Source organism: Bufo bufo, chromosome 8 (genome assembly GCF_905171765.1).
Source record: "Bufo bufo chromosome 8, aBufBuf1.1, whole genome shotgun sequence".
In the NCBI taxonomy this organism is placed as follows: Eukaryota; Metazoa; Chordata; class Amphibia; order Anura; family Bufonidae; genus Bufo; species Bufo bufo.
In genome coordinates, this window is record NC_053396.1 from 15,519,824 (window position 1) to 15,533,836 (window position 14,013).

Consider the following 14,013-nt stretch of genomic DNA (forward strand, 5'->3'; position numbering starts at 1 on the left):
ACGAGCATGCTCGATCAACACTATTAATCACTACACTGCACTAGACCACCAAGGACTTAAACATTAGTACCGACACTGCCCTAGACATCCAAGGGCTTTACTATCAGCCTCTACATTGCCTTAAACCACCAAAAACATTCATGTTAGTTACTATACTGCACTAGACCCCCAGTATCTTAAACATTAGCCCCTACACTATCCTAGACCACCAAGGGCTTTACAACTAACTCTTACATTGCCATAGAGCAGCAGAGACTTTAATGTTAGCTCTCACACTGCCCGACACCATCAAGGGCTTTGCCATTAGCTAAACCCAAAACCACAAGAAACTTTCATGTTAGTCCCTACACTGCACTAGTCCACCAGGAACTTTCCCATTAGTCTCTACATTGCCTTGGACCACCAGGGACTTTACAGTTATTGTCTACACTGCACTAGACCACCGGGGACCTTTTGATTAACCATTTTACCATTTAGACATCGTATGATGGAATTATTTGGTCATTGAATACCAGTTTTTTTGTCATATCCTGGTGGTGAGGCAGGCAATCCTACTCCTTCTTCTGTTCTTCTTCGCTCTCCAAGGTGTTTGCTCTACACGTTTTCAGGACTCATTGATTTCTTTTTATTTAATCTCGTTCCTTGACTAGTTTTTTTGTTTCGGATTTTCACCCTTCACTGGTTTTATTGATATGAGGTATCCAGGGAGTTCCCCAAAATATGACAAACGACGTAGGTTAAATGTCCAGGTTTTTTTGCGACTCTTGGACAAATGTGTGGAAAAGATGACAAGCTCTCCATCTATTTATCTGTCTCCCTGATTGAAGTCAGAAGTTATGGAATTGTCTGTCATCAGATCTGCGGGAACCGTTCTAGCCATTCATTAATCAGCGCACAGGCAAAAACCACGAGAGGAATCGATATGAAAACAACTTAATTCTCCAACATCATCCTCAGCTTTATCATCAGCAGCATTATAATGGAGACACGGGGAGAGGCCGTTTGGTCTTGAGGGCGCAGCTCCTTAAAGGGGAAGATCACTATGGGCAAATGGGGGGCGCAACATTAATGCGGCAGAATGGTCATTTTGAACTGGGCTGACAGGTTGGTACCCTGTGCAGTATCTTCTATTGATGTCTCCTCCTGCTTATGTGATGCCTTATAGTGCATACAGCGGTGTATAAAAATATATATAATCTAGCTGTATCCCATGTAGTTGCCTGTTTGAAGGTTTGGGCTCCAAGTCTATGGCGCGAACATCAAGTCCACTGGTGCCCACTTCCATGATCCACATGCAGAGGGGTAGCTGGGGGTTGGAGAACAACAAGAGCATGTGCTCCTGGTGGTGAGTGTCATCATGGGGGGGGCGCCAACACACCAGCTTGCCTTGGTCAGGGTATGTAAATGAAGGGTCAGGGCAGCAATCTCAACCTTTATCTGGGGTGCAAGAAAGCCTGGCTCCAGCTCTGTCCACACGGGTTGCACACCCCTAAGACTAGCCCTTAATTAGACCATGATTTTAGCACCAATTTTGTTATGATTGTCAAATTGCAAAGTGTTTTTTGCTGTTTTTATCATTGTGTTTTTTTGCCACTCTTTTTTTAGCTTTTTGTTCATGGTGCAGCACGCCGGCCCACTGGGTAGGCATGGCAATGGCTAAAACTGGAAAGGATGGGAGTGGTAGAGGTGGCAATGAGAGTGGTTGTAATCCTCATGGTGGTTAATCCCTCTAGCATTCCCTTTCCCTTTCCTTATTGGGAGCACACTCTGGATTTTGGGATTGGAAGTTGGGATTCCCTTGATGGTAGATGGTTGGCAGGGGTGGAGACGTAGGGGCGGTGTATTTGTGGTGGAGTCAAGGACCAGGCCCCTTTGGTTACAATTAGAGATGAGCAAATAATTGAAAAGATTGATTCGCTGAATGTTAAAAAAAATAATAAACTTTGTGACGAATTACTTCGTCACGAACCGCATTTTTTTGTAAGTAGCGGGTGCATTGACATGGAGCTGCTATAGCGCCGACCCCGTCATTGTACCCCTCAGATGCTGCATTCATACATGATCGCGGCATCTGAGTGTAAAATTAACAATACATTTTTTTTTAATCAAACTTACCGCCTCCATTTGCTCATGACGAGCCAGCTTCCGCCATCTTGCTTAAAGATCTGGAGCGAAATCTCGCGCGGCGCGAGATTACGTCATCACGCCAGCCAAGATCTTAAATCAAGATGGAGGCTGGCGGCCCGTCGCAAGCAAATGAAGGAGGTAAGTTTGAATTTTTTTTTTGTTTTTTACACAATTTCAGGTTAAATCGATTTGCTAACACAAAGCAGGAGGAAATTCGGCTTTGAGGCGAATCGAATTTATCCTGAAATTCGGATCGAATTCCACTTTGTGGGATTCGATTGGCTCATCTCTAGTTCCAATAAATAAAATCTCTCTTTATTGAGAAAATTATGGGAGTTGTGTTGGGTGCCGAAGCAATATACCCAGACAACAAGCAGTAAAGTCTTATTGCCGTAAACGAGCGGGCACCTCACTGTCTTCTCAACCATCAATACAATAGATATCAGTTCTCTTTCTCTCAGGGGTAGTCTCTCAGTTCAGTTGCTTTTCTCTGGCTGCTTTTCAGTCACTGGAGCTCACACAGACATGTCCTTCTGCAACGGGTGGCCTCCCCCCAGGGCCCTCTATATATCACGTCCCAGGTGTAGGAAATGCTGACTGCCGCACGCCTAAAATGTCTCTTTATGTGTGTCACAGTGCTCCTACCTTGATACGGCTGGACCCCAGGCTTTGGCTCCGAAGCAATAAATAGGGGGAATAATTGAGGGATTTGAAGAAATAACTTGAGTCCAGACCTTGAGATGAAGTTCAATGGCAGCTTTACTTGAGTAAATGATTCTCCAAACAGCTTCAGGCTTTGCATTGGTTCCAGCAGGCTTTAGCATTAAACTGGCAGGCAAACTCAACTCTGCTATATCTTTCTCTCACTCTGCTGTACTGACAAGCTAACTTGGTAACTTTAATTCTTCTGTATGCTGCACTTCTCTGTGTAGTCGGACTTATGTTTCAGCTGAGGAACTAATCTCCTGGCTCCTGAAGCTTTAGACTTCTACCTCCATGGCCAGCAGAGCTTAAGGGGCTCTGGCTGGCGTGGGCACATCCAGTAGAGACGTTCCCCTGCATACCCTTCCTCTGTCTAGGGAAGACCTAAACTGGAACTAACTGGTCCCCACCCTTCCTGCAGGAAGTAGGACTAGCCCACTCCTCTCCAGAGGGGGGTTAGAATGGAATGAAAGGTTCCATTCTATCTAAGATAGCTCTGCCAGAAACGCTGCCACCTGCTGTGGAACCAGGTACATTACATGAACAGTTACATAACATCATTAGGAATGCACAGTGTGGAGGACCTGGACAGCCATACATAAGATGACACTGTGTTAGCCCAATAAAGACAGTAGCAGGGTGCAGGAGTGGTAACACCACTCTGGGGTGTTACATTTCCTCTAGGCCTGCTCAGCTAAGACCTCAACCAGGGGGCGGGACCAGCCCATCCCCCAGGCAACTGCACTAAAAAGTCTGCTAGTTTAACTATATATTACCCATACATACATACATAACCATTTGAAATTTCAATGAAAAAGCAAAAAAAGAATGCCTCGTCAAGAAATCCAAACCTTTAACTCTTTAGCAGTCATCCGCTGGGTCACTGCAATGAAACCGGCTGGGAGTTACTGCAAAGCGGATGTTACATTCAGGTTTTATGTCATTATGTGCCAGCAAACACTGATGTAGCTGAATAAGGCCTCTTGCACACGGCCGTATGGCTTTTTCAGTATTTTGCAGTCCACAAAAAACGGATCCGCAAAAAATACGAATGACATCCGTGTGTATTCCGTTTTTTTGCAGAACGGAACAGCTGGCCCCTGATAGAACAGTACTATCCTTGTCCATTATGCAGATAATAATAGGACATGTTCTATCTTTGAACGGAAAAACGGAAACCGAAAGCATACGGAGTACCTTTTTGTTTTTTTTGCGGATCTATTGAAATAAATGGGTTCCGTATACGGTCCGTATACAGAACGCAAAAAACGGAACGTAAACGGGGAAAAAAACCTTTTGTGTGCAAGAGGCCTAAAGGTTGTATTCAGACGCAGCAGATTTGTTGCAGAAATTCCTTGCCTTCCTGCCTTAATGTTCATGTGTTAAAAAGAGCATTGATGTAACATACAGCCACATATGATTTGTGTGTTCACTTTAAGCCATCCCATCCGAATAGCGATAATCAGCCATCCTACCTACGGGATACATAGGGGATCATGTGACGAGTCCAGGGCTGCATTAGCTTCTGCATTAAATGTGTTAGAGCACTTTAGCTCCAGGCTGCCCCTTTGGTAAAACCAATCCTCCGCTCCGATTGGAATCGCCCTAGGAGGTAGAACCCACTCTGGATGCCCTTCTTATTAACTCTTCCCTGTCTCCCTCCAGGTACGCGCCATCCGGTTGTCATTTGTAGGTGAGATGGGCTGGGAACTGCATATGCCTAGGGAGGCCTGTGTGCCCGTATATCGAGCTGTCATGGAAGCTGGAGCCAAGTATGGAATGGGCAATGCCGGGTACAGAGCCATTGACTCCCTCAGCATTGAAAAAGGTAAGGCTTATTGTAACCAGAAGGTAAAAAGTACCAGGGTTTTTCTGGTTACCATGATTACAATTAAGCAGATTTGAAGAACATTGGGAAATTTAGCATTTTTTGGCCTCAGCAGGACACTGTTCTGCATTAAAAGTCTACCAGATCTGTCATCAGCAACTTGCTAACGGTTTCCCTCCAGATTTGTTTGCACTGCCCTCATTATAGTCAATGCTAACCAAGCATGGAGTTACAATTTAAACGACAAGTAAAAATGACTTCCGTACCTGTATAATGCATCTCTGTTTATTATGAATGGCACGTTGTTGTTAGATGAGCCGTGGGGTTGGGTTTAATCCTAGAATGGATGGCCATCTCCTTCTCAGCAATGTGGCGAGGGCCAGAAGGAATATAACCCAAACCACATGCAGTAAAGTCTACAGCTGTATGAGTGCCTTATCTTTCACTGACCTTGTCCAAGCACTGTCCCTATAGTAATGGTCCTCAAGCTACTGTAAAAAGTCTGTTCTTCTCTTCCTCAGAGGTTTAGTTCTTAGCAAAGTTGGTTTTCTGGCAGCTCTACACTCACAGGGATGGTGTCTACCTGTAGAAGAATTATTTTCTCCTGTTTTAGCTTGTCTGGCTTGTCTTACACACCAGCAACTGCATACACGTCCTCTTTCTTGGCCAGGGACATAACTATGATTCATAGGGCCCCACGGCAAATTAAAATGGGGGCCCCCCACCTAGTGTAAGGAAATTAAAACAGCAGCATAAGTAGCAATAATTACATGTACAATACCATCATATATCAGAAAACCCACATTATAGCAAAAAGCCACCACATTGTTATTACCTACAAAAAAGCACAAGGTTCTTGAAACTTATAGCCCCCCTCCCCCCAACCTTTTCCCCAATAGCAAGTGCTATGGCTATAGTTACACCCATGCTTTTGTCTTGGCATACTTGCCAGGAACTAACTAGTCAAGGGAAATGGGACCAGCTCACAACTGACAACTATAAGGACTGCCAGTTAACTATTTCCTACCCATATACAGCCTTTTGGAATAACAGTGTCCACAGTGTTAGATTTTGACCAAAGGAAGTTCATAAACATTGCACATTAAAGGTTTTTAGACTTTTATACTGATGACCTTTCCTCTGGATAGGACATCAGTATCTGATAGGTAGAGGTCCGACACCAGGGACCCCCGCCGATCAGTAGTTTGAGAAGGCACCTGCCCTCCTGTGAGGGCCTCAGCCTTCTCTCAGCTTTCCCTAGGCCAGTGACGACACGTTACGTGGCCTAGAAGCAGCTCAGCCCCATAGAAGTCAATGGGGCTGAGCGAGATACCAAGCAAAGCCGCTATACAATGTACAGCACTGCGCTTGATAAGCTGCATGAACTAACAGCAGTGGGCAGTGTCTTCTGAAACAGCTGATCGGCGGGGGTCCTGGGTGTCAGACCCCTACCGATCAGATACCGATGACCTATCCTGAGTATAGTTCATCAGTTAGAAAATATTGGAAAACCCTTTAGCAGTAAACCAGGGGCGTAGCTATAGGGGAAGCGGCTGCTTTGGGGCTGGAGCTAATAAGGGGTCCACCCAGGAGGAGGACTAAAAGATTTTGTCAGGGCCCCCTCAACAGTATTATACCATGACTTTATATTCAGTCACACTGTAGGATATGGATGTCGCGCCTTCCGGGCCTCTCCTGAGAGAGCGATCTTGACTAGCCACAGGAGTGGGGGTTGCACGGGAAGAGGGGGTTGCGAAGAAGTTGCTGAGGGGGGCCCGTTCAAAAATGTGCTGTGGGGCCCATTCATTTCTAGTTACGTCACTGCAGTGAACCATTTGACAACTTTAACAGTGAACTGCTGGGTCACTGTATGTGATGGAGCTGATGGTGTGGTATGTATATATATATAATTTTAGCATTTCTATTTTAGTTATGTTTTTTGTACCGCCGATATGCCCTTTAAATACGCATCTGGGCAGCATACAAGAAATGAGAGCACTGGGTCCAAAATAAATCAGCTCAGCAATTGTGTTGTCTGTAAGGAAACCTTCACCTGGATTCTGCTGCAGAAATTGAATTCTGTTATCTCTACTGCCTCCTGACCGTGTTCACATAAAACATGCATGAGTTTAAGCGAAGAAAAGACTGCAAGGAATGGAAGAAGAAAAGTAACGTTTTCATCTCCTTAGACCTCCGCTAAGTGAACTGAATGTCGAGGTCTCATTAGAAATAATAATATATTGACATTCGCAAATGGAGATAAATTGCCACATCTCAAAACCATTGTCTCCGCGTGATTACGTTTTTTTTTAATCTGTGACACGAGAAGCCGAAGGAATCTTCATTCTCTGGAATAAAAAAATAAAAAAAAGAGCGGTGAGCGGAGCAATGACACTTTTATGTGAGATCACACGGGAGACACTTTGCTGTCATTTAACAGATGTGTGGATTTAATGAGGATCCCTGAGCGGCTCCTGTGTCACGCTGAGACGGTCGTTACCAAGAGTCACGGATGGCGGAATGAAAAATAAAAAAAATGATGACTATGGGGTTTAATCGAAAACTATGAACAATTAGCGCTAACCATTCTTTTTCCACCATAGAAAAAAGGGGTGAGTGCGAGAATCTGTACCAGTCCGCCATGTTAAGTTCTAATAAACCGAAATTTATAAAGGGGACTTTCCTGCAGCCAGTTTGCTGCCCTAGCTCACACCTCCCAACATTTGCATCCCTTTTTGCGCTAAACTTTTAAGCCCTGCCCAACTGGGAACGCCTACTTTTATGAAATGGTTGCATAAGCCCCACCCACTTGTGACCTGTCTCGCATGCCAATCTGACAAAAAGCATGGGGCAATTCGTAGGTATGCTCTAGCTCATTATCTAAATACCCCGGCCAGGGCAGAGTAGCACCCTGGACACATGCCCATACTTATCAACCTTATCAACATTGCTGTTGGTATTTTGAGGGCATTTAAGCCTCGCCCATGAGCACACCTCCAACCTCTGGGCAGGATTTACATAAGCCCTAACCTGTATTTTGGGATAATCCTGGCAAATATGGGACTACTTGCAACTAAGTATGCCTTACCAGCTATGCCGCCCTCGCAACGGAGAATGTTGGCATGGAAATAAAATTGATTGGCATATCTACAATGGTGGCATTGGCCTGACTGCTTCCCCTTCCTGCTTTAAGCCCAATGCCAGTAGGACTTTGAGCTGAACATCTCACAATTTGGTTGCTAGGGATACATTATCTATCAACTATAGATTTTCAATAAGGTAGGGTAGTCGGGCAACACTTCTGCAGCCTCCGAGCCGCATGTGAGTGTGGGTGACCAGATGGGTGTAGTGGTTGTACTCATGGTGTTCGAAGCTTACCGGGCCGGCTTGCAGTGATAGAAAGGGTGCACCTGTTCTTCTCTTTGGGGCACACTCCGGTTCTCGGGATCCTCCTGCCTGATGGCGGTTGAAGTGCCCTTGATGTTGACTTTTTCACGGTGCAAATGTAGGGGAGAAATAAGGAGTGCATGTTAACAGCAAACGATTCTTTACTAAAGATTCAAGTTCAGTGCATTAATCACAGATTAAGCATGCATGGTCCGGCAGATGTTCCACAAGCATTATTTCCACAGATTTTACAGTCCTTACAGCTGCACGGTTAACAGCCATGGTTGTCCCTTGGGAGCACTTTTCCTGATACTGCACTTCTCTGGCTGACTTATACACACAAGCATCCAGGCATGGGGTGTATACTTTACTTTACTAGGCAATGCAACCACAGAGCGTTTCTCCCTAATGGCAGGCAAACTCTTCTGCTCCATTCTTTGAATATTTTGCTGTACTTACAGTACATGTCCACAAAATCCACCTTGGGATGTGGAGATTCGCACAGTCAAAACTGCAATTTAATATGCTCAGGCATCAGAGGCTTCTTCTGAACATGGATGGCACAGAGTTAATAAGTCCGTTTAGACAAGTTATCTCTACTGGACTTTCACTACACCTCTCTGTTACATCTGGCATGCTTTGGTAGTTGTTTTATTTGTTCTTTTAGGCCTCTCTGTGGCTGGTACATTCATCCAGGGGTGGCTTAAGTGTCAGCTCTTTGCATTAGCTCCTCTCAGTTCGCTGTCTAGGCGACTCAGCTCCACCTAGTGGTCGGTGGTTACGGCCTGTTATCACAAATCATTTTATTACAGGAATACACAGCAAACTGCATACATGACAAGATAAATCTATAATTGTACTTTGCAGCCGGATGCTGCACTTCCTTAGAAACCAGTATGTCTTATATTACTGAGGCTGAATTTAACTAATGCAGAGAAGGGGCAACGAGGCTTAAAGGGTGTTCCCCCATAAAGGGCAAGGCAGGTGCAGAGGGAAGTATGTCATGTAACCTCCCCATGGAGCATCCACGCGGATTGTTTCTCTTGGCGGTAATGGGTCATAGACGCCCAAATAATGGTCCAATAGAGTCTAAAAGATAAGCTGCGCTTGACTGAGGTCCAAGGACTATGTTCAGGATGTATATGGGATTATATGCCTTGCGTTATGTGTAATACTCGGCTGTGCTATTTATTGCAGCAGTGCCCGTGCTGTTACCTATATTCCTTTCTAGGCTATAGGCACTGGCATGCTGACCTGCGCCCGGATGATACCCCCCTGGAGGCCGGCCTGGGCTTCACCTGCAAACTCAAATCCAGCATCCCATTCCTAGGACGCGAAGCCCTGGAGAAGCAGAAGTCCGAGGGGCTCCATAGGCGTCTGGTAGGATTTACTATCAATGAGTGAGTATTGAGTCCATCCCCTGAAATACTCTGTGCTGCAAGCGTCTATAGCCTCCATTTTCCCCTGTTTCCTTCAATTGGCCTATCCGCAGTAATGCAATGACATTATTTTACAGGCTACGATCTCCTGAAATACTCTGTACTGCTCTGTGCACTTCTCCTTTCATCTATTATTAATCCAACTGTGGAGAGATTGAGATCAGTTCAATAAAGATTTGGTGTTTAGCGTTGCCTTGGCTCCTTTCTTCCAGAACCAGCACCACCCCATGTCAATGGGTTGTGTCTGGTATTGCAGCTCTGCTCTATTGAAGTGTGCAGGTGTGGTGCTTTTACTGGAAGAAAATAGTCATCTTTCGTATCCTGACAACCCCTTTAAATTCATACATGCGATTTTTATTTTTTATGTTTTTTTTTTTTTTTTCCAGGAAGGTCCCTCTATTTGGTCTGGAAGCCATTTGGAGAAATGGAGTAGCTGTTGGTCACATCCGGAGGTCTGACTTTGGATTTGCGATTAATAAAACCATTGCATATGGATACATCCGAAATCCTGATGGTGGTCCGGTAAGTATTACATTAATGGACCAAACTTTCGACCAGTTAGAAATCCACATTGAAAATTCCAAAGCAATTGGGGTAGCTATGGGGCCCCTGGAAGGTAGGGGCCCAGTCCTGGTACATTCCGTCTCCTTTCATGTTGGGTGATGAGAACCTATGCAGAAGTAAATTTATTGTTATCAAGGATGGAGATGGGAAATCGGCCAGAGGACCCATGGTGGCAATACCAAACACCATAATTGGGGGCCCCATAATAATCGTTGTTCTGGGGCTCTTTCTCTTCTACTGTGCTGACAGGCGTTTGGTATGGAATTATTTAGGCAATTACCTTAAAGGGAACCTGTCACCGGGATTTTGTGCATAGAGCTGAGGACATGGGTTGCTAGATGGCCGCTAGCACATCCGCAATACCCAGTCCCCATAGCTCTGTGTGCTTTTATTATGTAAAAGAAAAAGATTTGATACATATGCAAATTAACCTGAGATGAGTCCTGTACGTGAGATGAGTCAGGGACAGGACTCATCTCAGGTTAATTTGCATATGTATCAAATTGTTTTTTTACACCATAAAAGCACAAAGAGCTATGGGGACTGGGAATTGCGGATGTGCTAGCGGCCATCTAGCAACCCTCAGCTCTATACACAAAATCCCGGTGACAGGTTCCCTTTAAGCGTCAGGGCATGGGAGACTAGTAACGTTGGTCTCCGATCATTTACTCTCTTAGTTGCCTCAGTCAATACCAACCTTGACATCTAAGGTGTTTGCCAGAGGGAGGGGACTCAGCTCATCGTGGTCCTTGTCCTATGATCTTGGGAGGCTGATGCTTTCTGATGGCAGAGGACATGTCTGCCATCTTTATCTACCTAACAGGTAGCCTGACACTGACAGCCAATAGTGCTTTGAAATACCATGACTCCTGGTGGGGAAAGGGGACAAAAAAAAGGGCAATAGAGTCTAATAAAGTTTTATTTAAAAAATTAAAGCTGCAATCATATGGTTATAGCGATAGAAAAAAAAATGTTGGCGTTGACGTGACATTAAAATTTGTCAATGAAAAAACTTAAAACAATTAGCTTCGTCCGTTAAAAGGGTTGTCTGGGATTTTGATATTGATGGCCTAGTCTCAGCATAGGCGATGTGAGCTACAGCTCACAAACCCCCCCCCCCCCCCCCCCCAAAAAAAAACAAAAACAAAACACTATGCCGAAAAAAGTCATCATACGGTTATATTGATAGAAAAATAAAAAAGTTATGGCTTGAAATGCGTCAGGAAAATAGCTTTGTCTGTTAAATGGCTTGTCTAGGATTTTGATATTGATGGCCTAGCCTCAGAATAGGTGATGTCAGATGCAGCTCATTTTTGTCGACGCCCCCCCCCCCCCCAAATAAGCCCCCCCACTATGCTCCGTATGCCGAACCACCATTTAAATCCCCTATTTTTAGTCCTGTGGAGGACAAGGAGCAGCGATTTGGTGTAAGGAGGGAGACTTGGAGATGCTTCTGTGAGAGGTGGAAGTATCCGAATATCGCTTGTCAGTCCCCAGGGCTGCGTCATTACCACCGGTGGAAAAGCAAGCTCTAATGGAGTGATTTTCCTGTCACCTCGTGTAACACTTTGTATCTGTTTATTAAACTGAGTCTAATGCAAGGTTAAAGAGGTATTCCTGCAATGAAGATGGGGTCTTATTAAGTGACATCTAAGGCTGGGTCTCTAAGGTGGAAGTGTGGCAATATTGCAACGTGTCATGGTTTCTCAGCAAGGAATATAGGGTATACAGGCTGCACTGAGGATTACTCGAGATTATGTGTAAAGTTGTCCCTTTTCTGGACCAGGATCTGTGCCAAAAAGATATTAGAGGCACAGTGTCAGAAAAGAAGAAGGAGCAAAGGACCAACCAGTAGGCATGCAAGAGTTTCCATAAAAAAAATGTAAAGAATTGGGCTTTATTCTAACGCTTTCCTGTAAAAATAAATTATGAACTATTGCAGTTCTCACATTGGCCACTAGAGGTCAACACACTAGTCTTTACTAGTCTAGAGTGGTAGAACAAGCATCTCACTTTACAGCTTACTGTGAGACTGAATGTCATCACTATTATCACTAGTTTTTGTAGAATTTTTGCCAATTTTATAGGATCCAGAATAATGATGTATTGCCTGTGGTCTGCCACTCTTAGAAAAAAGGGCCTTGGCAGTGGTGTAGCTGTAGGAGGTAGTAGTCACGCCTGCGCCGATGCCTGAAGTTACCCAAAAACGTATCTGCCAAATATGAAGACACTGGCATTATAAATGGCATATGGTAGGTGGGGGTTCCTGTCGCAGATTTTCCTTGGGGCCTAAAAGCTTCAAGTTATGGCTCTGAGGCCTGGTAATATACCTGAACCCAGGGTTGGACTGGTACAACAGAAGACCAGGGTGTCTTCTTCAGACTATGATGGAGCAATAGGGTCAAATTCCAGCCTGATCCATGAGGTTCAGCAATCAATTCTTCTTTAATGATGTTTAAAGTTTTTTTTTTTTACTTGTAGGGAGAGTTATTTCTGTGGCGGCCTAGTGTAGACCAGTCCTCAGGGCCATAACCCATCATGAAAGATCTTTGACCACTGCTTGAGCAGAACATCAGAGCATAGTTCTCAGCAGCTTAGATGTTTATTTGTCTTCCATGAGTCTCTGTTTGACTTTCCTTGACTCTTCGGGATTTAACGATCATAAGTGGTTGACCATGGTCTTCATTAGACCTGGCCACCATTAATATGATGGTGTATAGTTCATCATATAAATTGGTCCAGTGTATCGATCAGTCTATTGGTCTTGAAAGCTCTGCAAAGATAATTACCCACAAATGCTCATAAAGGAAAGGGGCACAAACAATACCATTCATCTTCCCGATGTTCTTAGAACCCATCACACACAATTCTGTCACTTATCAGTCAAATAAATCCGCCACCCTAGGAAGACACGGGACATCTCATTCCATACCAGCTGTTTTATGTCCCGTTCATTAGCTAACGAGCTCTTTTACAGCCCAGATCCAGCTGGCGCGGCCCTCTGGAGAACATTATAGGTTGATGTTGGTTCACTGGTTGTTTAGTCTCGTAAAACGTGGTCAGATAATCAAGGGGTTGATGGGCTCAGCGCTCGGGAGCGGCTTGTGTGCCAGGATATTAGTCTACCTATAAAGCCGAGGTAACTGCACCTTCTGCAAATGCCATTCTCCTTAAATCTAACATTTAGGGAGCAGGAGGTATAACGTGAAGCTGTCACATCAGATCAGGCCGCACTGCGACAGAAACTACTGTGTGCACTGTATGGCACTGTTATTTGGCCACTACACTGCATGGTGCCTATAATTAGGCACTTTGTGGCAACGTGTGATTGTACAGTGTAGAGCAAGTCCTGCACAGGGCGCCATCTAACGCAAGACTGTTCTGTTTCTAGGTCAATTCGGGTAATAATTTATTAAATTAACCCTTTTATAACAAAATCACATCTCCACTTAAATTTATTTTGACAAAAATCTGATTAAAAGAGATGGAGAAAAAGCCTTTTTTCATTGACCCTCTCTTTATTGGATTTATGGTAGGATCAGCCTATCTGATGTGTATGGGGGCATCCCGGCTCTCCCCAGACAGTCAATGTAGGGGGAGATAAGGATTAGGCAGTTGGATTTCAACTGCCTGATCCTTTTCGTCTTGGGACAATAAGTCACCCTTGAGAGGCGTCTGCCAGCTGTGTTCTACCCTCTCCAATTCATAACACTGGTCTCGGCTGAGCCAGGGTCTGAAATTGATCTGATGTATATGACCTTAATCTAAGTAATCTGAGACTGACTAGTTGCTAGGGAGGTGTTGCCTGGCTACCTTTTAGAATTAGGCAGCATATCCCTGGAAACTAGTCTCAATTGACTTAGATGTTCAGATGAAAGTCGGATTTGGCACTTTGCTGCCAGAGTGATTTTCTCTTATTTGGTGTCATCAGTTAGGTCCTGACATTCTGTATTTCACTCTGCCTTA

General features: G+C 44.6%; 1 protein-coding gene across 1 annotated transcript in view; it reads left to right on the top strand.

The window, feature by feature from the left end:
• Positions 1-14,013, top strand: part of SARDH (sarcosine dehydrogenase) — a 59,409-nt gene that overhangs the window by 44,318 nt on the left and 1,078 nt on the right. Inside the window, exons 18-20 of the mRNA XM_040406448.1 lie at positions 4,495-4,657; positions 9,276-9,444; positions 9,870-10,005. Coding sequence (XP_040262382.1) covers positions 4,495-4,657; positions 9,276-9,444; positions 9,870-10,005 — 468 coding nt within the window. The remainder of the gene's footprint in view (positions 1-4,494; positions 4,658-9,275; positions 9,445-9,869; positions 10,006-14,013) is intronic.